Source organism: Rhincodon typus, chromosome 15 (assembly GCF_021869965.1).
Source record: "Rhincodon typus isolate 14 chromosome 15, sRhiTyp1.1, whole genome shotgun sequence".
Classification (NCBI taxonomy): Eukaryota; Metazoa; Chordata; class Chondrichthyes; order Orectolobiformes; family Rhincodontidae; genus Rhincodon; species Rhincodon typus.
Genome location: NC_063346.1, coordinates 52,302,927 through 52,327,045, shown reverse-complemented (window position 1 = coordinate 52,327,045; position 24,119 = coordinate 52,302,927). Strand labels below are relative to the sequence as shown.

At 43.0% G+C, this 24,119-nt stretch overlaps 1 protein-coding gene across 1 annotated transcript in view; it reads left to right on the top strand.

Annotated features, from left to right (window-relative positions):
- Nucleotides 1-24,119, top strand: part of LOC109915551 (Y+L amino acid transporter 2-like) — a 98,051-nt gene that overhangs the window by 41,964 nt on the left and 31,968 nt on the right. The window contains exons 4-5 of the mRNA XM_048605810.1: nucleotides 11,034-11,159; nucleotides 18,898-19,042. Of these exons, the coding sequence (XP_048461767.1) occupies nucleotides 18,966-19,042 (77 nt within the window). The 5' untranslated portion in view covers nucleotides 11,034-11,159; nucleotides 18,898-18,965. The remainder of the gene's footprint in view (nucleotides 1-11,033; nucleotides 11,160-18,897; nucleotides 19,043-24,119) is intronic.

Here is a 24,119-nt window from a genome sequence, read left to right as displayed (position 1 = left end):
GGAAGGCTGATGTTTAGGCCCGAAACGTCAGCCTTCCTGCTCCTCTGATGCTGCTTGGCCTGCTGTGTTCATCTAGAATTTGCCCAGTGGGGTCTGCAATGTAGTACCTTTTAATAAGTTCATACCAATAATATTTTCTGGTATATTGAATATCAGTACTGGGACTACTCGTGGGGGTCCATTCCCCAAGGCTATTGTAATATTTGTTCTAACTGGCGATGTTATTGCCCCACCAAAGCCATTAATAGTCATTCTGTGCCCTACATGTCTCTGTGAATTACCATGTATAATAGTAACTTCTGCCCCAGGGTCTAATAATGCGATGTCTCGCTGTACATTGCCTTTCCTCCAACAAATAGTGATAGGGACATGAGGCCTCAGGTCTCTGGTTGTCCCACCAAGTGCCCTTACACGGACCCCACCCCTAATTGATTGGCTGACTCGCTCGCCACAACTGCCTGACCTCCTCCAAGCTAGGGAATAGGGATGTTGTGGGAGACATAGTTAATGTGGTTTCCTTTCGTCTCTGCACAACTGATTTAGTCTCTCTTACTTATTTGCCCTTTGGGGAGCAATGTATCCTCCACATTCTGTGGCATAGAATATAGAACAGTACAGCAGACACAGTACAGGCCCTTTGGCCCACGATGTTGTACCGACCTATTATCCTAGTCTAAGATCAAACTACCTTGCATACCCTACATTTTACTATCATCCATGTGCCTATCCAAGAGTCGCTTAAATGTCCCTAATGTATCTGACTCCACTACCGCCGCCGCCAGTGCATTCCACGCACCCACCACTCTCTGTGTAATGAACCTAGCTCTGACATCTCCCCTATATCTTCCTCCAATCACTTCAAAATTATGCTCCCTCGTAATAGTCATTTCGGCCCTGGGAAAAAGTCTCTGGCTATCCACTCTATGTATGCCTCTCATCATCTTGTACACCTCTATTAAGTCACCTCTCATCTTTCTTCGCTCCAATTCCTAGCTCACTCCACCTTTCCTCATAAGACCTGCCCTCCAGTCCAGGCAACATCCTGGTAAATCTCCTCTGCACCATCTCTAAAGCTTCCACATCCTTCCTATAATGAGGCAACCAGAACTGAATACAATATTCCAAGTGTGGTCTAACCAGGGTTTTATAGAGCTGCAGCATAACCTCACGGCTTTTAAACTCAATTTCGCTGCCAATGAAAGCCAGCACACCATACACCTTCTTAACAACCCTATCAACTTGGGTGGCAACTTTGAGGGATCTATGGACGTGGACCCCAAGATCCCTCTGTTCCTCCAGACTGCCAAGAATCCTGTCATTAACCCTGTATTCTGCATTCAAATTCGACCTTCCAAAATGAATCACTTCACACTTTTCCAGGTTGAATTCCATCTGCCACTTCTTTGTCCAGCTCTGCATCGTGTCGATGTCCCGTTGCAACCCTCCACACTATCCACCAACTCCATCTGTAGGTATTCTGTCTATCTTGCTCCTCTCTATTCCTGCTTTTAATAATGCCATGAACATTTCCCTTCTCATTATCTTTTGTTTCACCTTCGAACCTACCCCATCTCCAACTTGTTGTCCCTGTTCGTTGCTTGCTCGGGTGGGCCTTAGTCTTTGCTTACCAGCCTTCACATCTTCTAACTGTTCTAATAGCAAACATACCTGTGCCACTGCCTGTTCCTGGGCAGGCCGTAATATGGCTAACAAGTCACCTCTCATCCAGTCTGGACCACTTTGCATTAGCCGGCTCCTCATTCCAGCTGTGAAAGCTTCCTGGTCTGGACCCTGAAACTGTGGTGAATTAACACCGCTTGTGTAGCCAAATCCCTCAAACGTTTCATACTTTCTGGTATGCTCTCCCACTTTTCAACATCACATTCCCTGTCTATTGGGGAAGGGTACTCATTTCCTACTGCTCATGTCAGTGCATTCCACAACGATCCATTTGTCCAATGTTTCTAAAGGCACTATTCACTTGTGGATCAACACTTAGTGTTCCCAGATTCCCTTGCTCCGTACCACTCAGCATAATTTGAGCAGCACCCTGGTCCCATGACCTCATCAGCCAAGAGGCCAAGGGTTCACCCAACTTCTGCTTAAAGCATCACCCCAAATCATGCAATTCGGACATTGAGTAATCTCTCACTATTCTCAAATTCTGTGTGTTTTGTCCTCCTACCTGTCTTGCCTTATTTGTTATTGGGATCGTGCTATGAGTCCCTTTCCTGAGGGTGACACCAGAGGTGGAGCATCCCCTTCCCTATCCGTCCATTCAGACCCTGAATCAGATGAATACCAAACGTCCCCAACCCAATGGTCGGGGTCCGATTGCAAGGTTAACAATGTGCGCACTTTGACTGGGCCAACTTTCCAATTGCGCGTTTTGCTCCCTTTTTCTGTTGTACTGTCATCAGATGGCATATTATTTGGTTCTGTTTCTCCTCTGCCTTCTCGGCTTTCTCCTGCACTGTCTTAACTGATTCTGTTAAGGTGAGGTTACGCTGTTCTATTGCCGTCAACGCAGCCTCAAGCTGCCGGTTTTTGGCTGGCACTCTTCCACTTCCCTACATGTAGAACGCAAAGCTATTAACAATATCCAGGCCATTTGTGGTACGCCATCCTTGCTTTTGGGGAAGACCGCTTCCCACAAGCACTCGTGTACGGCAGCCTATATGAATAACCCTCCTTTCTTTCTTTTTCTGGTTATAACCGTCCCCCATTCTTTGGGTGGGCCTGACTGTGCTAATAAGTTAGCTATGGGCCCAAATCCAGAGTCTGCTGCATTCCATCCTGTGATAGGGAAGGTCTCCAGAGCATCAGATTGCCTTTCCCTGCTCTTAAATATTTTCCCAAATTCTAGTCCTCATTGCCAAAAATGTGTCTTGGATCACTGCGAGTATCCAAGTGATTCTTTTCAGTTGCAGGTGAATATAATTAAGGGAAGCCTCAACAACAGCAATTTGCTTAAATATGAATGTTTATTAAGTAATAATAAAAGATTATAATGGCAATAATAAATAATTACAGTGGTAATTATAAATGAAAAAGAAGAGAGGGTAAAAAGCAACAAGTCTCACGCCTTTCCAGAAAAAGCAACAAGGCTCACATTCTTCTGCCTGTTGGGGACCCCTCAATCGATGGTTGGTCTGGAGGCTCAGGTTCGTTCCTGGCACTGTCCACAATTCCGAGCCAAAGCAAAATCCAACAGCAGCAGCAGCCTGGAACGAAACTCTCTCTCTCTCTCTCTCTCTCTCATTCAGTGTGACAAAAAAGCAAGCAGAAAAAAAGCAGATACAGCAAGACAAAAATTGCTGCCTGGTACAGAAGATACAGGATGGGAAAACAAGTACAGGTGTCATCTTCGGCTCGTAAAGAAATGTTCACAGGACTCATTCAAGGTCATGCAGCTTGTTAAGTATTATTCTAAACTTTCCCAGCTTATTTTCCCATCCTGTGCAATCTATTTTCTCATGCAGCTGTCGAAAATATCATCATTAACTTCTAGCCCTTCGGCCCATCCTATACAGTTGTTGAGGTTTCTTTTTATTTTAGATTTCATCTTTTTCTGTATGTTTGTTTTTCCATAGCAACTACTTGTATGTATGGCTGTGTGTTCATTTACTTTTTGCATCCCTTGGTCTTGATGTTTCTTTCCTGCTGCATTTCAGGAAAAGGAACAAAGAAACTCAGAAATGCCTTAAGACTCATATATACTTCAAAGGCCATGTTATTTTACATGACTTTTCTATAAAAATTCTATTTTAAATTTGGCTGTGACTTTTTTCCCAGAAGTATCTTTTGTATCTTTTCTTCAGACATTTACGAGCCTGCATGATCCTAGTCTCCCAACTGCATGGTCATGTTGCACTAGCAACTCCTTGAGGGTCTGACCTGCCTGTGCAGCTTTGGATCTCCTGTCCTGCTAATGCAGTTTTACGTCCTCACCTGACACATCTGTTCTGAGTGTTCCAAATCCTTTGGATCTCATCCATGTCAGTCCTGTGTAGCTCTCTGCCCCAACTATATGTAATAAAAAATGTACTGAACCAAATGCAGTGCTATTCCTGGGAACGTGACAGAAGATCCTGCCAACTTCTTAGGTTCTGTAATCATTGAACTTGACAAGCTGCCAGGAGACGCAGTCAGGATAATGTTTGTTTATTCAAGGATATGTAAGGAGAATCATTCTCATCAGTTATAAGACTAACTTTGCAAAGTTTCAGATCTCCAGCTTTTGTACACAAGTCATACAGTGAATTATGTTCTGAACAATTCACCGTATATTGACCAGAGATAACACAGTGTGGAGCTGGAAGAACACAGCAGGCCAGGCAGCATCAGAAGAACAGGAAAGCTGACCTTTTGGGTCGGGACCCTTCTTCATTTTCTGAAGAAGGGTCCCAACCTGAAACGTCAGCTTTCCTGCTCCTCTGAAGCTGCCTGGCCTGCTGTGTTCCTCCAGCTCCACACTGTTATCTCGGACTCGAGCATCGGCAGTCCTTTCTATCTCTGACCGTGTATTGACCAGGTGTCCCAGCGTAGTTTAGTCTTTTCTCACAGTTTAAAACAGGCATTGTTCAGGGTCAGAAGGTGTGTCAAAACAGTCTGATTGAAAAAAATCTACAGCAGGCATTTGTTGAATTTTACCCAAGGCTTTACCTTCTTTTCCGATTTTGTGAACTATTGGGCCCCCTACTCCCTATCATTCTTTGCATCCTAGGCCTTGCCCTGTTGTGTCCCCATTCTTTATCCTATCTCTGTACATCTGTGGTTCTGTAGCTTTGTCCTATTTGTTTTTACTGAAGACATTTCTAACTAAAAACTAAACCTCAAACTAACTGAAACTACTTAACTCCTTTAACACATTTAAATAGATAATTTTGATAGAAATTATAAGAAAGACTTTTTCCACAGACAAGAAGGATGGTAATCAGAGAACACTTTTAAAATTTGAGGTTTTTGCAAAGATTTGTAGCTCAGGTTGTGGGCGAGGTTGTTGACTTGCTTGCCGAGCTGGCTTGTTTTCGTTCAGACATTTCGTCACCATGCTAGGCGACATCATCAGTGAGGCCTCTGATGAAGCGATGTTGTTCTATTCCGCTTGGAATTTGTACTGTCCCACACTGACCAAATGCTCAACTTCCACAGCAACCACGCCAACGCTCACAAATAAAGCTGTATTAGGACACTATTTAAATGGACCACCACTCACTGCAACACTCCAGAACTACGCAGGAAAGAGGAAGAGCGCCTATACAAAATCTTCGCTATGAACGGATATCCCTGCCACTTCATCCACAGGTGCCTCCTAAATAGACAACAACAATAGGACACAGTATGCCCAAACACACTGGCCAGACTGCCCTACATCAAGAACATGTCAGAACTGACAACGAGACTCCAATGACCACCAGGAATCATGGTAGCACACAAGCCCACAGTCACGCTACAACAAACACTCACAAGGATTAAAGACCCCATTCCCACTTCATGCAGAATCAACGTAGTTTACAAAATACCATGCAATGACTGCCACAAACATTACATTGGACAGACAGGACGGAAACTAGTCATCAGAATACGCGAACGTCAGCTATCAGCAAAACAACACAACAAACTTTCCTAATATCAATACACTTTGACAATGAAGGCCATCAGTTTAGCTGGGCCAACGTAACTATAGTAGCCCAAGCCAAATGTAAGCATGCACAGGAGTTCTTAGAGTCATGGTTCTCAACCCATGATGCAATCAACAAACATATAGGATTGGACTCCATATACAATCCCATACAGAACAAAACCAGAAATGACACTACTCACCATAGCAGACCAGACAGTATAAATTTCAAGTTGTGTAGAACAACATTGCTTCATCGGAAGCCTCACTGATGATGTTACCTAGCATGGTGACGAAATGTCTGAACAAAAACAACCCAGTTCAGCAAATAAGTCAACAACCTCACAAAATGTTTGGCATAAGTACAAGAGAGGAGATTGCACCTGGAAAGGGATTAATTGGATAGCTCTTTCAAGAGCCAAAATGTGTATGGTGAACACTGACCTCCTCCTGTTGTGGAATGGTTTCCCCTCAGTGGTGGTGGCAAGAAATTTTTCACCCAGTGGCTGTGGAATTCTCTGCCACAGAAAATGTTTGAAGTCAGAACTTTGGGTGTTTTCAAAGAACAAATTAGATATAGGTCTTAGGGCTAAAGAGATCAAAGGATACAGGGAGAATGCAGGAACAAGGGAGTTGAATGATCAGTAATGATCAAAATGAATGCAGGAGCAGAATTGAAGGGCTGAATAGCCTACTCCTGCTCCTATTTTCTGTTCCTGCGATTTTATAAAAATCTTACCTTAGTGTGGCAGTGACATCATTGGAGCGGATGAGGGCCGAATAAAATGGGCTGGAGGTATGGAGCGGAGTAGGCTCAAGGCCTGAGCAGAGCAAGGACAGCGGGCAGAGCTGGGATGTCCAGCAGGCCAGAGGCCCGGGCGATGTGGGGACAACCAGGGGTCTGGAGGCCCAAGCACAACAGGATAGCCAGTGTGCCCAGTGCGGGGCCAGTTGTTGGACTGGGGACTGGTGCAGGTTGTCAGTGTCTTGCGAGCCTGATCATACCACGTGTGGAAGCCCCCTGCATTGATGTACTGCAAGCCCTTTACAGAAAGACTGTAATGTTTATGTTTGTAAGGAGTCAGAGAAGGGGTGAGCAAAGACAAAAACAAAAGGTAGAAAAGGGAATAAGAAAAGTGATACGCAGAGAAACCAAGGACAAAATTCAAACAGGGCTATTGAGAAAAATAAGGGCAAGATAAACAATGTTAAAAAGCCAAGCTTAAAGGCTTTGTGCCTTAATGCAGAGAACAGTTGCAATAAAGTGGATGAACAAATCACGTAAATAGATGTAAACCGATACGATATAATTGGGATTACAGAGACGTGCTGCAGGGTGACCAGGGATAGGAACTCAGTGTCCCAGGCTATTCAGTATTTAGGAAAGTCAGGCAAAAAGGAAGAGACATTGCTAGTTAAAGAGGAAATTAACACAATGTTGAGAAAGGATATTAGCTCTGACAATGTGGAGTCTGAATGGGTAGAGTTGAGAAATATCAAGGGGCAAAAAACATTAGTGGGTGTCATCTATAGATCCCCAAACTGCAGTGGTGATGTTGGGAGTGGCATTAAACAGAAGATTAAGATGCATGTAGTAGGGGACTATCGGTGATCATGGGTGATTGCAATTTGCACATAGATTGGGCAAATCAAATTAGCCACAATGCTGTAGAGGAGGAATTCCTGGAGTCTATACGGGATAGTTTTCTTGACCAACATGCGGAGGAATCAACTAGAGAGAAGGCCATCTTAGACTGGGTACTGTGTACTGAGAAGGAAATCATTGCTAATCTAGCTATGCAAGACCCCTTGGAGATGAGCAACCGTAACATGGTAGAATTTTTTATCGAGATGGAGAGTGAGGTAGTTCATTCAGAGACTAGGATGCTGAATCTTGATAAAGGAAACTATGAAGATATGAGGCGTGATTGGCCTTGATAGATTGGGCAGAATTACTTAAAGGGATGACAGTGGATAGGCAATGGCAAACATTCAAGGAATGCATGGGGGGTGTGCAACAACTGTTTATTCCTGTCTGGCACAAAAGCAAAATGGGTAAGAGGGCCAGCCCATCCTTACAAAGGAAATTAGAGATAGTATTCAATCCAAGGAAGAAGCATACAGATTGGCCAAGAAAAATAATATGTCTGAGGATTGGGAGCAGTTTAGAATTCAGCAAAGAAGGACCAAGGGATTGATTCAGAAGGGGAAAATACAGTATGAAAGTAAACTTGCAGGGAACATAAAGATTGACACTAAGAGTTTCTATAGATACATGAAGAGGAAGAGATTGCTGAAGACAACTGTAGGTCCCCTACAGACGGAAACAGGGGAATGTATAACAGAGGACAAAGAAATGGCTGAGGAACTGAATACATACTTTGGTTCTGTCTTCACAAAAGAGGACACAAATCAGACACCAGAAAAGAGATGGTGGTGTACTGGTAATTTCACTAGATTAGTAATCCGGAGTCCACACAAATAAGGCGGCACGGTGACTCAGTGGTTAGCCCTGCTGCCTCACAGCGCCAGGGACCCAGGTTCAATTCCACCCTTGGGCAATTCTATGCGTGGTGTTTGCATGTTCTCCCCATGTCTGCGTGGGTTTCCTCCGGGTGCTCCGGTTTCCTCCCACAGTCCAAAGATTTACAGGCTAGGTGGATTGGCCATGTTAAATTGCCCGTAGTGTTCAGGGATGTGTATTTAGGTGGGTTGTAGGGGGATGGGTTGGGGGGGATGCTCTGAGGGTTGATGTGGGCTTGTTGGGCCGAAGTGCCTGTTTCCACACTGTAGGGATTCTATGATTTCTATGAAATTTTGGAGAATGCAAAGCTTAGTGAGAGGGACGAATTGAGGGAGATAAATATTTGTAGAGATATGGTGCTGGGAAAATTGATGGGATTGTAGATGGACAAATCCCCAGGACCTGATAATCTACACCCCAGAGTACTTAAGGAAGTAGCTCAAGAAATAGTGGATGCATTGGTGATCATCTTCCAGAATTCTGTAAACTCAAACAGTCCCTGCAGATTGGAGGGTAGCTAATGTCACTCCAGTTTTCAAAAAGGAGATAGAGAGAAAACAGGGAATTATACACCAATAAACCTAACATTGATAGTGGGTAAATTTCTCGAAACCACTATCAAGGACTTTGTAATGGAGCATTTAGAAAGCAGAGGCAGGATCAGACAGAGTCAACATGGATTTATGAAGGGGAAATCATGCTTGACAAATCTGCTGGAATTCTGTGAAAATGTAACTAGTAGAGTTGACAAGGGGGGATAACAGTCGATGTGGTATATTTGGACTTTCAGAAAGTGTTTGAGAAAGTGTCGCAGCAGAGATTATTGTGAAAGATTAAAGCTCATGGGATTGGGGGAGGTGTGTTGAGATGGATAGAAAACTGTTTGGTAGAGAGGAAACAAAGACTAAGAATTAATGGGTCCTTTACAAATTGTCAGGCAGTAACTCGTGGTGTGCCAAAGGGATGTGTGCTGGGACCCCAGCTATTCACAATATACATTAATGATTTGGATGAGGGAACAAAATGTAACATCTCCAAGTTTGCAGGTGATACCAGGTTGGTTGGGAGGGTGAACTGTGACGAGGATGCAGAAGTCCTTCAGCATGATCCTGTCAGGTTGGGCAAGTGGGCATATCAATGGCAGGTGTAGTATAATTTGGATAACTGTGAGGTTATTCACATTGGAAGCAAAAACAAGAAGACAGATTACTACCTGAATGGCTGTAAAATGGGGGTGGGGAATGTACAGCAGAACCTGAGTGTCCCTTTTGCACTAGTTATTGAAGGTAAGCATGCAGGTGTAGCAGGTAATAAAGAAGGCAAATGGTATGTTGCCCTTCATTGCAAGAGGTTTTGGTTAGGAGTAGCGATGTGTTGTTGCAGTTATACAGGGCCTTGGTGAGGCCGCACCTATAGTATAATGTGCAGTTTTGGTCTCCTTTTCTGAGGAAGGATGCTCTTGCTCTCAAGTAAGTGCAGCAAAAGTTTACCAACTGATTCCAGGGATAGCGTGACTGACGTATGAGGAGAAATTAACGAGGTTAGGATTGTTTTCACTGGATGAATGGTGGGGGGGAGATCTCATAGAGACTTATATAATTCTAACAGGATTAGACAGGGTAGATGCAGGGAGGATGTTCCCGATGGTGGGTGTGTCCAGAACAGTCTGAGGATTTGGGGTAGACCATTTAGGGTAGAAATGAGGAGACATTTCTTCACCCAAAGAGCAGTGAGCCTATGGAATTAATTACCACAGGAAGTAGTTGATGCCAAAACATTAAATGTATTCAAGAGGCAGCTAGATATAGCATTGGGGCGAATGGGATCAAAGGTTATAGGGAGAAATCAGGATTAGACTATTGATTTAGGCAATCAGTCATGATCGTGATGAATGGCAGAGCAGGCTTGAAGGGCCAAATGGCCTCCTCCTGCTCCTATCTTTTATGTTTCTATGTTTAACTTTAGTTCTTATTTTCTAACATATTATGAATAACTGTAAGGTACTGTAAGTTTGTTTTTATCTCTCTATTTTCTATCCAAGATTTGTACCTAGGTACTTTGTACCTAAGATGGCGCCATGTGGGACAACATTGTAAACTTTTCACTGTCACTATACTCCTGTACTTGAATACCCATGATAATAAACGCATTCCAATTCAAATTCAGAGATAAAGTAATAAGTTGGTCCCAAACAGAAACTCAACTCTTCTCTGCGAAGAAATGTTGAGTGAGAAGCACCAGCAACTTAAGGCCCTTAAGTGGTCAATTAATGGCCGACTCACGGCTTCAACTTATCACCTAACTGACTACTTAGCTTCCCAGCAAGCAAGAAGTTGCCTAGTTTCCCAACCAGGAAATATTAGCAACCTTCCCACGTGGGTGAGGGACTCCAACTACCCCAACTTGGGGTAAAGCAGAGGCAGTAATGGTGGGCTTCTGCCTTTGTCTCTGAACCCCATGATCCTCCTCTCCCATGATTTCTATGCTAGGAAAAGAAGAAAAAAATCTTCTTGTCAGTGGATTTTAGGACAGCTTTTTTTTGTTGTCAAGGACTGAAAGGCCTTGCATATCTTTCAGATCTTAATCAGCTGATTGGCAGGTGGTAGGTTGAGAAATTTTATCCTTCGGGGTGGCATGTTAGTCATCATGTAACAGACCTCCCCCCACACTTAGAAATAACATTGGGAACTTCTGGCTACAGTATGAAATGGTCAACTCAACGAAGAATTCATTATTCTATTCTGTTGAAATTATGACTGTGTAATATAAACCGGATCTAAGTAAGCAAACTGGATATACTGAGACCAATAAGTCAAGTTAAATATATGTGCATTTGAAATCCCAGCAGTTACTTCAATGTTACATCTTTGTAATCTTCATACGCAGGTCTGCTTACTTTTATAAACTGTGCCAATGTGAATTGGGCAACCAGAGTCCAAGATGCACTTGCATTTGCCAAATTGCTTGGCCTTTCCATCATTATTATTGCGGGATTGGTTAAACTCAATCAAGGTAAGAGCTTTAAAAGAATTGAACCATTTAGCCCATTGTTCCATATGTGTATGGTGCCACACAATGGTCCTAAGACCCTTCTTCATCTAAGAACTATTGTCAGAAAGATGTTGTAATCAATGATTAAGGAAGTAATAGCAGTACATCTGGAAAGTCATAATCTAATCAAACAAAGTCATCATGGCCTTAGTGAAGGGGAAATCATGTCTGGCTAATTTTATTAGAGTTTTTCAAGGAAGTCTCATTGGTGGTGGATAGAGGGGAACCAGCAAATATGTTATATTTGGACTTCCAGAAAGTATGGGACAGGGTACATCACAAAGTGTTAAATCAAAAGATAAGAGGCAATGGTGTTGGAGAGACTATATTGTTAGAGAATTAGCTAATGAGCAGGAAATGAGAGTGGGGATATGGGGTTCTTTTTTCAGGCATCTGGTAACCAGTAGGGTTCCACAGGGATAAGTGCAAGATTCACAACTGTTCGCAATATATATTAATGACTTGGAGGAAGGAAGTGAATATACTGTAGCAAAATTTGCAGTTGACACAAAATCGGTGGAAAGGCAATTGCGAGATGGATACTAATAGTGTACAGAGATATATTGATGGGTTAAGTGAGTGGGAAAATTTTGGCAAATGGAGAATAATGTGGGAAAATATGAAGTTGTTCATTTTGGAAGAGAGAACAAAAGTATAGAATGTTATTTGAATAGAGAGAAACTGCAGAAAACTGCAACACGAAGGGATTCAGAGTACTTGTGTGTGAAACAAAGAAAGCCAGCACAAAGGTGCAGCAGGTAATCGGGAAGGCTCCTGAAATATTGGCCCTTATTTCAAGGGGTTTGGAATATAAGAGGAGGGAAGTCTTACTGCATCTTTACAAGATGTTTTGAAGTAGTTCAGTGAAGGTTCACTTGGACTATTTTGTTAAATATGCACATCCTATACATGTTTCATATTTTATTGTATTAGTCTTCAATTTTAACTACTTACAAATTTTGAAATTGTACTTTGTAAGCCATGGATCAGTTGGTAGTACTTTCGCCTTTGTCAGACCATTGAACATTCGATTCACACTCGAGAGATTTGAACATGACAAAGAGACACTGACAGTTCATTCAGAGGTAGCAAGAACTGCAGATCCTGGAGTCAGAGTCAATGCAGTGTGGAGCTGGAGGTCAGGCAGCATCAGAGGATTGGAGAGTTAATGTTTTGGGCCTAGACCCTTCATCAGAACTGGGGAGGGTGAAGGGAGCTGGGAAATAAATAGAGGGAAGAGGGGTGGGGCTGGGGAAAGGTAGGTGGGATGGCGATAGGTGGATGGAGGGCAGGGGTAGTGGGGATTGGTCAGTTGAAAGGGTGAGGCGGATAGGTGGGGAAGGAGATGGACGGATAGTGTTAAGTCAAGGAGGCGGGGATGAGAGGGAGGGTTGGACATCAGATAAGGCCGGGGGTGGAGAGAATGTGAAACTGGTGAATTCCATGTTTAGGCCATCAGGCTTGTAGGCTCCCAAGACGGAATATGAGGTGTTGTTCCTCCAGTTTGCATGTGACATCACTGTGGCACTGGAGGCGGCCCAGGATGGACATGTCACCCAGGGAGTAGGACTGGGAGGGGAGTTGAAATGGTTAGCAACCGATGGTATTGTTGATTATAGCGTACGGAGCACAGGTGCTCTGCAAATCTGTCACAGAGTCTACGTTTGGTCTCACCGATGTAAAGGAGGCCACATCGGGAGCAACAGTTACAGTAGACCAGGTTGGAGGATGTACAGATGAACCTCTTTGGATTTGGAAAGTTTGTCTTGGGCCTCAGATGGAGGTGAGAAGGGAGGTATAGGGGGCATGTGTAACACCACCTGCGCTTGCAGGGAAAGGTGTCCAGTATGGTGGGGTTGGTGTAGAGTGGACAAGTGAGTCGCGGAGTGAGCGGTACCTATGAAAGGCAGATAGGGGTGGGGAGGGAAATATGTCTTTGGTGGTGGGGTCAGATTGTAGGTGGTGGAAGTGGCAGAGGATGATGCGCTGGATCCGGAGGTTGGTGGGGTGGTGTATGAGGACCAGGGAGACTCTGTCTTTGTTTTCGTTTGGACGAGGGGGTTTGAGGGCAGAAGTGTGGGAAATTCAAGAGACGCGTTTGATGGCACTTTCGATCAACTGGGGGGGAGATGTTACGGTCCTTGAAGTAGGAGGCTATTTGGGATGTCTGTGAGTGGAACGCTGTATCTTGGGACCAGATGCTTCTGCCCCTGATGCCAACGGCATCACTTCCGCCGATGCTGATGATGTCACTTCCACTGCTGACATCATTTTCGCTTCCACCTACGTGACCATCCCCGTACACACACTCACTCCCGAGACAGTGTCCACTCCCACTCCCAGCTCCAACTCTACACCTAACTCCAGCCTCAAGCCAGGTATTCACCAACACCCGCAGACCTACCCCTCACGGAGGTTGAATGGTCAGTCCTCAGCAAAGAATTTACCTTCGTTCCCCTGCCCCCACAAATCAATAAATTGCATTCACACCTGGATGTTGAACTCTTTTTGAGCATACGCCCCTATTTCTTTGACAGGGAGTCTAACCCACCCTGTGCCAACCCCTTCTTCAGCCTCCAACAAACCTCATGCTCCTGGACACCACACCACGACCTCCTACCCTCCCTCGACCTTTTCATCTCCAACTGCCATTGCAACATCGCTCGCCTTAACCTCTCTACCCCTCTCACTCCAACTTCCTCCCCAATGGAACGCACAGCTCTCCACTCCTTCTGCTCCAACCCCAACCTCACCTTCAAATCTACGGATAAGAGGGACACACAGTAGTGGTATGGTGCACTGACCTCGACATTGCTGGGGCCGGCATCAACTCTCTGACTCCTCCTCCTACTGCCCCCTCGATTATGACCCCACCCCTAATCACCAGTCCATCGTCTTTTGGACCATCCGTAATCTTATCGCCTCAGGAGACCTGCCACCCATAGCCTCCAAGCGCATTGTTCCCCAACCCCACACCACCCGGTTCTAACTCCTTCCCAAAATCCACAAACCTGACTGTTTGGGTTGACCCATTGTCTTTTCCTGCTGTTGCCCCACTGAACTCATCTCTGCGTACATTGTCTTTTCCCCCCGATCCAGGAACTCCCCACCTACATTCAGGACATTACCCATGCCATCCACCTCCTCCAGGACTTTCAAGTTCCTGGCCCCCAAAACTTCATCTTCACCAGGGACATCCAGTCCCCATACACTTGTATCCCTCACACAAATGGCCTAAAAGCTGTCTTTGTCTTCCTCTCCTGCAGGCCCAACCAGTCCCCCTCCACCAACACCCTCATCCGCTTAACAGAACTTGTCCTTACCCTCAACAACTTTTCCTTTAACTCCTCCCACTTCCTACAAACCAAAGGGGTGGCTGTGGGCACCCATATGGGTCCGAGCTATGCCTGCCTCTCCATAGGGTACATGGAACAGTCCCTCTTCTGCTGTTACACCAGCAATATCCCTCACCTCTACCTTCGCAGCATTGGTGACTGTATCAGCGCTGCCTTGTGCTCCCATGAAGAGCTTAAACAGTTCATCAACTTTACTCAAACCTTTCACCCCAACCTTGAATTCACCTGGACTATCTCCAATACCTCCCTCCCCTTCCTGGACCTCTCTGTCTCTATATCCGGTAACTGTCTCAGCACCAACATCTATTTTAAACCTACCGACTCCCACAGCTACCTTGACTACACCTCGTCTCACCCACCCTGCTGAAAGAATGCAATTCCTTACTGCCAATTGCTCTGGCTGCGCCGCATCTTCTCCCAAGATGGAGCGTTCCGCTCACAGACATCCCAGATGGCCTCCTACTTCAAGGACCACAACTTGCCCCCTCCATTGATCAAAAATGCATCTCTTGAATTTCCCACACTTCTGCCCTCAAACCTCCTCTCCCCAACGAAAATAAAGTCAGCGTCTCCCTCGTCCTCACATACCACCCCACAACCTCTGCATTCAGCGCATCATCCTCTGCCATCTCCGCCACCTACAATCCGACCCCACCACCAAAGAGATATTTCCCTCCCCAACCCTATCTGCCTTTCATAGGTACCGCTCACTCTGCGACTCACTCGTCCACTCCAGACTTCCCACCAATCCCACCACACCGAGCGCGTTTCCCTGCAAGCGCAGGAGGTGCTACGCTTGCCCCTACACCTCCCTTCTCACCTCCATCCGAGGCCCAGGACAAACTTTCCATATCCAACAGGGGTTCACCTGTACATCCTCCAATCTGGTCTCCTGTATCCGTTACTCCTGATGTGATCTCCTCTATATCGGTGACACCAAACATAGACTCAGTGACAGATTTGCAGAGCACCTGTGCTCCATACACTATAATCAACAACACCGTCTGGTCGCTAACCATTTTAACTCTCCCTCTCACTCCTTGGGTGACATGTCCATCCTGGGCCTCCTCCAGTGCCACAATGATGCCACATGAAAACTGGAGGAGCAACACCTCATATTCCGCCTCAGGAGCCTACAGCCTGATGGCCTAAACATTAGAATGCACCAGTTTCAAAATCTCCCCACTGCCGGCCTTATCCGATGTCCAACCGTCCTTCTCATCCCCGCCTCCTTGACCTGACACTACCTGTCCATCTCCTTCTCCACCCATCCGCCTCATCCTTTCAACTGGCCAATCCCCAGTACCCCTACCTACATCCACCTATCGCCATCTCTCCTACCTTCCCTCTATTTATTTCCCAGCTCCCTTCCCCCTCGTCAGCCATGGTGAAGGGTTTAGGCCCGAAATGTCGACTCTCCTACTCCTCTGACCTGCTGTGCTTCTTCAGCTCCACACTGTATCCACACTGACAGTTCATATTGAAGGAATTCTGTATATTTGGAGGCACTGCCTTTTTGATAGAGTGTCAATTTGACACGTTATCTGCTTTTTCAAGTAAAAAGGTCATTTAGCCCCATAAGGGTGTTCCATCATTCAGTTATATCATGACTGATTTGTGACCTAATTCCCTAGACCTGCCTTTGTCCCATATTCCTCAATAATCTGGTGAACAAAAATCTCAACAACCTTACATTGAAATTAATAATTAATGGAATGTCCATTGGCATTTGCAGAAAGGATAGTTTTTATGTCATGCGGTATGTTCTGATTTACATGACTAGTCAGCATCTTTGGATCAAAGGACAGCTGACAGCAGTTTTAGTCCTAAAAGATCTGTCTCCAGTTTTTAGACTATGTCCCATTGTCCTAGACTCCCCAACCAGTGGGTATGATTACATCTACCCTATTCAAAAAATACTTTACTTAAATCAGTTTTTAACTTTCTGAATTCCAAAGAATACAACAATAGTTTGTGGAGTGGAGGCCCAGGTATCATCCTGATATAGGTATGCTGTACTTCCTCTGTGACTAATACTGTATATCTATTTCTCTTAAGATGTGATGTCCAGAAAGTCTCTTAGTGTCAGAGGAGTATTCTAATCAGGGCTTTGTATGACTAAAGTGACTTTTAGGTTATTTTAATTACCCAACTTTTTAATGTTATGAAGTGTGCCTGAGCATTATTTAACATGCATCATAGAGAAAATGTGAATCCCTTATTGAGGAGTATTAGCAGGACATTTAGAAAATCATCATGCAATCAACATAGTTTTCCTGAATCAGAAGTTGTGTTTGACTAATTTATAATTGAGGGGAGGCTAGTGATAACGTTAATGTTATGGAGTAGTTTTCCAGAGTTCCAAGCTAATGCTATGGGGATATGGGTTCAAATTCAATCAGCTGCTGAATTCAGCTAATAAATCTGAAATTAAAATCGATTTTAATGGTATCATAAAAAATAATTGCTGGAATATTAGTTGCCACTGAGAGTTTAAAACTCTATCAGTCTTTGTGTATTGACCTACTTCTTGATGTACCTGAGTAGACAGCATCCTCAAATTGAAGGATTGCCATAGAAATCTATTTGATTCACTTATGTCCATTAAGGAAGGAATCTGTCCTCCTTACCTAGTTTGCCCTACATATAACTCCAGACCCACAACTACCCTCCAAAATGGCATAACAAGCTCATTACAATGCTGCAAAGTGTAAAATAATTAACCTGGTAAAGTGAGAATCAAATCAGTGCAATATCTGGCAAAGAATGCCATCAAAAAGTCCTAACAAAACTGGAATCAATGGGTTCTGTGCAAAACACTCCATTCCTAGCACAAAGAAAGGTGATAATAGTTGTGGCCCCAGGACATCACTGCAGGAGCTCCTGAAGATGGTCACCTCAGCCCAATGATTTTCAGTTGCTTTATCCTTCCATCATAAGGTCAAAAGTGGGAGCCTCACTGCTGATTCTGATAATAATGTAGTATGCAGCAACATTCTCGACTTCTAAGATTCTGAACCAGTTTATGGCTATACACAGCAAGACCTGGACAACATTTAGGCTGTTAAGAGACAACTTTGGCACCACAAGAAAATGACCATCTCCAACAAGAGAAACGTTAACCATCATTCTTTGACATTTGGTAGTAATACCATCATTGAATCCCCCATTATCCCTGTGACTCACCATTCATCAAAACCTGAATTTGATCAGTCATATAAATATATATAATGGCAGCTCAGAGTCTAGGAATTGTGCAGTGAGTAACTCGCCTCCTGTTATCCCAATGCCTGTCCAAAATGTACAAGGGACAAGTGAGGAGTGTGATGGAATACTGTCCACTTGCTTGGTGAGTGCAGCAACGCTCCAGAGGTTTGGTACCATCCAAGATAAAGCAGCCCTCTTGATTGGCACCCAGTCTTCAACATTCGCAGTCTTGATCACAAAAGCACAGTGGCAGCAGTGTGTACCATCTTTAGGATGAATTGTAGTAACTCACCAAGAATCCACTGACCACATCTTCCAAACCCATGACCATTATCTTCTGGAAGAACAAGGCAGCAGATGCATGGGAACACCACAACCTACAATTTCCCCTCCAATCTACATATCCTGCCTTGGAATTATATCACTACCAGCTCACCATCTCCTTCTCAAGGGCAGCAAGAGACAGGCAAATAAATGCTGGCCAGCCAGCGATGCCCACAAACCAAAAATGAATAACAAAAATATCATCATTCCTTCATTGTCACTGGGTCAGAATCCCGGCCCGGCACTCCTTTCGTGAGAGCATTGTTAGTATCCTGCAGTGATTCAAGAAGACAGCTCACCACCACCTTCTCCAGGGCAATTAGGAATGGGCCATAAACGCTATCAAATGCAATCAAAATCCACATTACATGAATGAAGAAAATAAATGCTTACTATATTTACGTTAATTTTTAATGACTCATGAATAAGGACTCCCGGTTCCCTTTGGACACATACACTTCCTGACCGCTTGCCTTTTAAGAAATATTCTGCCTTTGTTTTTCTCCATCAAAGTGAATCACTTCACATTTAATTTTTTTTTTAATCTGTCATTTCCTAGCTCAATCACAGCCTGTCCAAGTTCTCTTAAAGATCTCTTATTGTATCTTCCTCACAACTTACATTCCCACACAGTATGGTGTCAACAGCTAATTTGTAAATATTACTACTAATTCTCACAGCAAAATCATTTATATATATAATGTATGTAATTTTAGATCATCAGTATGGAGATTTTCTGCTGTTTTCTCTTGCAGCATTTAAAGCAGTGTGAGAAGTTCTCCCACAATTTATTGCTTGTTCCTTTCTTACAGAAGAATATTCTCACCTTGATTCTGCATTTCAAGGCTCCATACTTGATGCTGATAAGATATCCCTCGCAATGTATTTTGTGCTGTTTGCCTACTCAGGTTGGGACACACTTAACTACATAACAGAAGAGGTTCTTGATTGTGAGAGGTAGGTCCACACTGTAGTAAATATCTATATTTGTGGTACGGACATAATATCTGTATTTGTAGTCTGCACATTACCCAAGTATAAACAATGATTACTCCTTGTTAGAGGTCAAAATAGTGTTCTTGAGAGCTCTTCTTAAGATTTTCCTGAGGGCTGCTTTTTAATTTTTGGGGTTCACCTTTTGATTTTCATGGTTGTTAGTCAAGTGAACAATGATAGGATGATGTCTCTTTCTTCCACATTTAAAGAGTACAAAAGTCGATTTATTCTTAGATTTTGAGATGGAACTGGAAACATTGCAGGTCTGAGGATTCTCTTTTGGTTCACTGAAAACAATGGAGATTGGAAGTTTCTGGCTTAGTCCTGACAACAGTATGTTTTTGACTTGTGTTCTATAACTCAATAGAAAAGGATAGTTCTACTTTCTCTGCCTGGAGCATAATCAAAGTCAGAGTTCTTTTTTCTGCTGGGTAGGTTCTCTTACCTCTCTGGTCCCTATCACCCAAACTGACTTCCCTGAACTATTCAATCTGAGAATTAACAAGGCATTTCTTATCATTAGTTAGACTCTGTTACATGCCATAAGTAGTCTTCCATTGTCTGCACAAAGATTCCTACCTGTGTAGTCACAGATATAAACGTGGTTTTGATCTCAGCTATTCACTTTTAATTGTGTCAAAGCACAGTGCGCTTTTTCATAAATTTGCAGGCATAACTACATATCTAAACATAACAGGGCCTCCCTTTTCATTATCACCAACTCCTGCAATTATGTGATAACTTTATCTTCTGTATTGGCTTAATAGTTTGTAAGGTTTCTGTCTTTAAATAGATAAGGTAACACAAATACTGCACATATTTAAATATTTATATGTATATATAATCTTCAAACTGGAATTTATAAATAAAGTGTTTTAGTTAATTTATTGACCCAGATCTGATTGTAAGATGGTCAATGCCAAACACAGAATGGAGTTGCGTGCTAGGACGATGCAGAAGTCCCAACACAAGTGACTCTAAAAGAATTACTCATGAAGATTAAACTCCCAATGGCAATTGCCCATTAAACAGGTCTCCAATTTTGGGTTACACCTGGATTGTTCTAACTCACTTACCTGAAGGGTTAGCCAGAAAAAGCTAAAGTCCTTAAAATTTGCTGTAACTCCTGGCTAACTTTAAAACTGCCACCCCTCCCTGCCCTGTAACTCCCACAGACACCAGATACCACACCCCACAATGGAGCCAAACCTTCCCAACTTCCTGTTGACTCCTATTCCTCCGCTTCAGATCTCCAGTCCCATGGACCCAAATCCCAAATCTCCCAGCTCCAAAGAGCAATTATTCATTAACAATTAACGCTCAGTTTCTCACCATATATGCTACCAAAATTGCTGAGTTTTTCCAGCACTCTGTTTTTACTTCAGATATCCAGCAACTCCAGAATTTTGCTTTAATTTGTCTGGCTGACGTTTTTGACTAATCTGTGTTGGAAATGGGGATTCTGACTCAGATCAAAATATTTATGCCATAATAAATATATCTCCATTTCCAGAATAAAAATCTTTATTACTTGACACTGGTAACTTTTGGGAATGAGTGTCACGTTTGCAGCCCCTTGTAAAAATGAACTGCAAGCAGTTTGCACTCTGCATTATTTTTTGGTTTTGATCTGCCACTTTCAAGTTCGATCCTGTCAGTACTTCTGCTGAAAGTGAGTGCTGACAAACCTGTCAGGATACTGACTTCCAAAGGTCCAAACATGCAAAAAGGGGATGAACAAATTAATTCTGCAGCACCAAGTTAGCCATCAGATAATTAATGGTTTTACATAATTTCACATTTCAATTTTTTTCCAAACTAATATTTCATTATGCTTTGATGAGACGTAGATTTGAACCCCATAGTACAGAAGTAACCTTGTTACATTAAAGATACATACCACTTAATAAAGATGATTAACTCACTAACTGTACCTCCCAATGCTGTGGTTTCTTTAATGGACATTGAATGTATGTACACAAATATAGAAATAGACAGGGATATGCTGGCACTCAAAAATTTCTTTAATAAATTTCCCTAAACCATTTAACCAACTGAAGCTATTCCTCTTTCTCCTACATGTGCCATACCTTAACAATGGGCTGGCAATCATGGACTACCATTGAATAAAAAACATAAGAACTGCGGATGCTGAAAATCAGGAAACAAAACAGATTTAAATCAGGAAACAAAACAGCATTATGCCCAAAACATTAACTCTGTTTTTTCCCTTCACAAATGCTGCCAGACCTGCTGAGCTTTTCCAGCAATTTCTGTTTTGTTTCATTGGATTGTACCATGATTTTTCTTGGCACTATTCTTAATCCCTATGGGTAAATTAACAAAAAATGGCATTTATTGCGTTTCCGAATTACAGGAATCCCCATCTCTGATGATTGAAGCAATCAGTTACAGAAACATTTTCGCTGTCCTTGATGTATATGACAATACTGATAAAAATCCTAATCTCATCCAATGATGTGTCCTCCAGCAATTTTATATCCAACAAAGAATCTTCACTCCCTAACAACATTTTGTAAACTGCCTCCTCTCAATGGCTGCAGTGGGACACCCACAGAATGTCTCTCTCCCAACCATGCTAGTTCTGCAGTCATAGATTCTTGTTTCCAGAGCAGCCTCGAGTGGGAGAAGAGACCTGTGATTAGAGGAGCTGAAGCAGTGTCAGATAGAGACTTCAGTTGGAGGAGCAGTTTCTCACAGATTTTGTCCTTTGTCTCATTAGTAACCCTATAATTTAATGCTCCTGGGCATTTGAGGGTGAGCAAGCCTGCCACTCCTGTATATTTTAGTCCCCTAATCTCTGCGATACTAAACCCTCTGTGATACTAAACCCTCTGTGATCATTGGTATTTCAACAGAAAAATACGCAGCATATTTTCTTATGTATATTAACTTATTCAGAGTGTTAAGTTTGTGTCTTAGTTCTGTCTACATATGTGTTATGGCAGGGCTTCTGCTAATGTGGGTCCATTCTTAGAAAGTATGCAAAATTGCCCATAGCAGCTTGCCCTTCATTTTCTTTCCTTCCTTGAAATGAAATGTAATGTTCTTGGGGGTTTCAGTTACACTGCAGTATTAGAACAATAGAATGTTCCAGCACAGAAAGATATCATTCAGCCCATCATGTCTGACTGGGCTGAATAGACTAGTCACCCACTCTAAACTTAGGTTTCCAGCATCTAGTCTGTACAGGTTACAGTGCTTGAGGTGTAACTGCAAGTTTCCTTCTAATTGACTTGAGGGTTTCCACTTCAACAACTACACTCTGGGTGAAAGCATTTTTTTTCCTATGACCCTTATAATCCTGCTACCATCATAAACAACTTGTTTTCTTGTAATTGGCCTATCTGCTAGAGAAACAGGGCTTCCCCACACACTCTATCAAAGACCATTATTTTTCACACTTTAATTAAGTCACCCCTCCTCTTCCTTTGTTTCAAGGAAAGAACACCAGCCTGTACAATCTTTTCTCACACTTACAATTTTCAGGCCCTGACGACATTCCTGTAAATCTCCTCTATACAATGTCTAGAGCATTGGTATCCTTCCTGTATGTGGTGATGAGCTCTCTACTCAAAACTCCAGCTGCGGCCTGATCAGTGATTTCATAGTTCCAGAATTGCATCCCTGCTTTTATTCAATACCTTCCCAAATGAAGGAAAGCATCCTATAGCTCTTCCTTAATACATTTTCTATCTGCCACTTTCAGGAACCTGTAGACATGCATTCCAACATCTCTAACTTCCTCTAAAAACTCCGCCAGTTTATTGTATATTCTGTAGCTTTGTTTGTCTTCTACAAATGCATTACCACATACCTTTCCAGATTGAATTCATTCTACAATTTTCCTCTGCTCGACCAAGCCCCTGATATCACCCTGCAGACCAGAGCCAATTTTTTCATTATCAAACTACCTGGCTACTTTTTGTGTGGTCTGCAGATTTCCCACTTTAAACGATGCACAACTAAAGCAGCACTTGGCGCAAACAAGGCAGCACAGGGGAGCGTCTACTTAAATTTTCTGAAAACAAAGTTAGGAAAAATAGATTAAAGCAGTCACTAATTAAGTAGCTGCAGCTTCTTTCAGAATATGTATAGTCACAACTTAAAGCTGCAAAACTTCATTTAAAAATAATGGCCAGTCAATTGCTAAATTAAAGGACTTGTAGGAAAAATTAGCCCATAAGATTCTCATACTGAGCACCTCCCAATTCAAAATCTTGGTCATTGGGGAAGAGCGAATTGATGCACAGTTATATTCGAGGGTTTTTAGCTTCACTTTGAAGGAACATTTATCTTTTGACATGGTCTTCTATTCATATAATTTTCTTCTTATGCATATGCTTAATCATCAAATCAAGAAAACATTCAATATAATCCTTTGAGCTGAACCTTATTTTCTTTTTGGCAAACTGTCAATTTCATCAAGTTTCGTAGAGGATTTCTCTCCGCCAGATCTAGAGAGTATTTTCATGCTGTTATCCCAAACTCACCTCATCAACTATCCTTAACACCCCAACCATAGCGCTTCCCTCATCCAATGCTAGCCGGATTCTCCTACACACTGCAACTGGAAGAGCTCACCACTGCATGAACTTCTCTGATAGACCAGCATCCCTGGAACTGGTACTATTTTGGAACCACAGCCAAGATTGGCACACCAGAGGAAGTTCTGAGGAAGGGTCACTGGACCCGAGACGTTAACTCTGTTTTTTCCTTCACGGATGCTGCCAGACCTGCTGATCTTTTCCAGCAACTTTGTTTTTGTTCTTGATTTACAGCATCCGCAGTTCTTTCGGTTTTTATTTGCCACACCAGAGTTGCCCTTTGTCAGCAACATATTGGCATAGCAGCCATAAACACATGTTGCTCATGTCACAAAGCTGGCATGGCTGACGTTTCCTCACCTATAATGCCATTTTCTTTTCCCAGTCACTGTTTATTCACCAGGCCATGTAGCTCACCTGTCCTTAGCCACATCCCATCTTATTATCCTTTCTAAGTCATTGCTATTTTG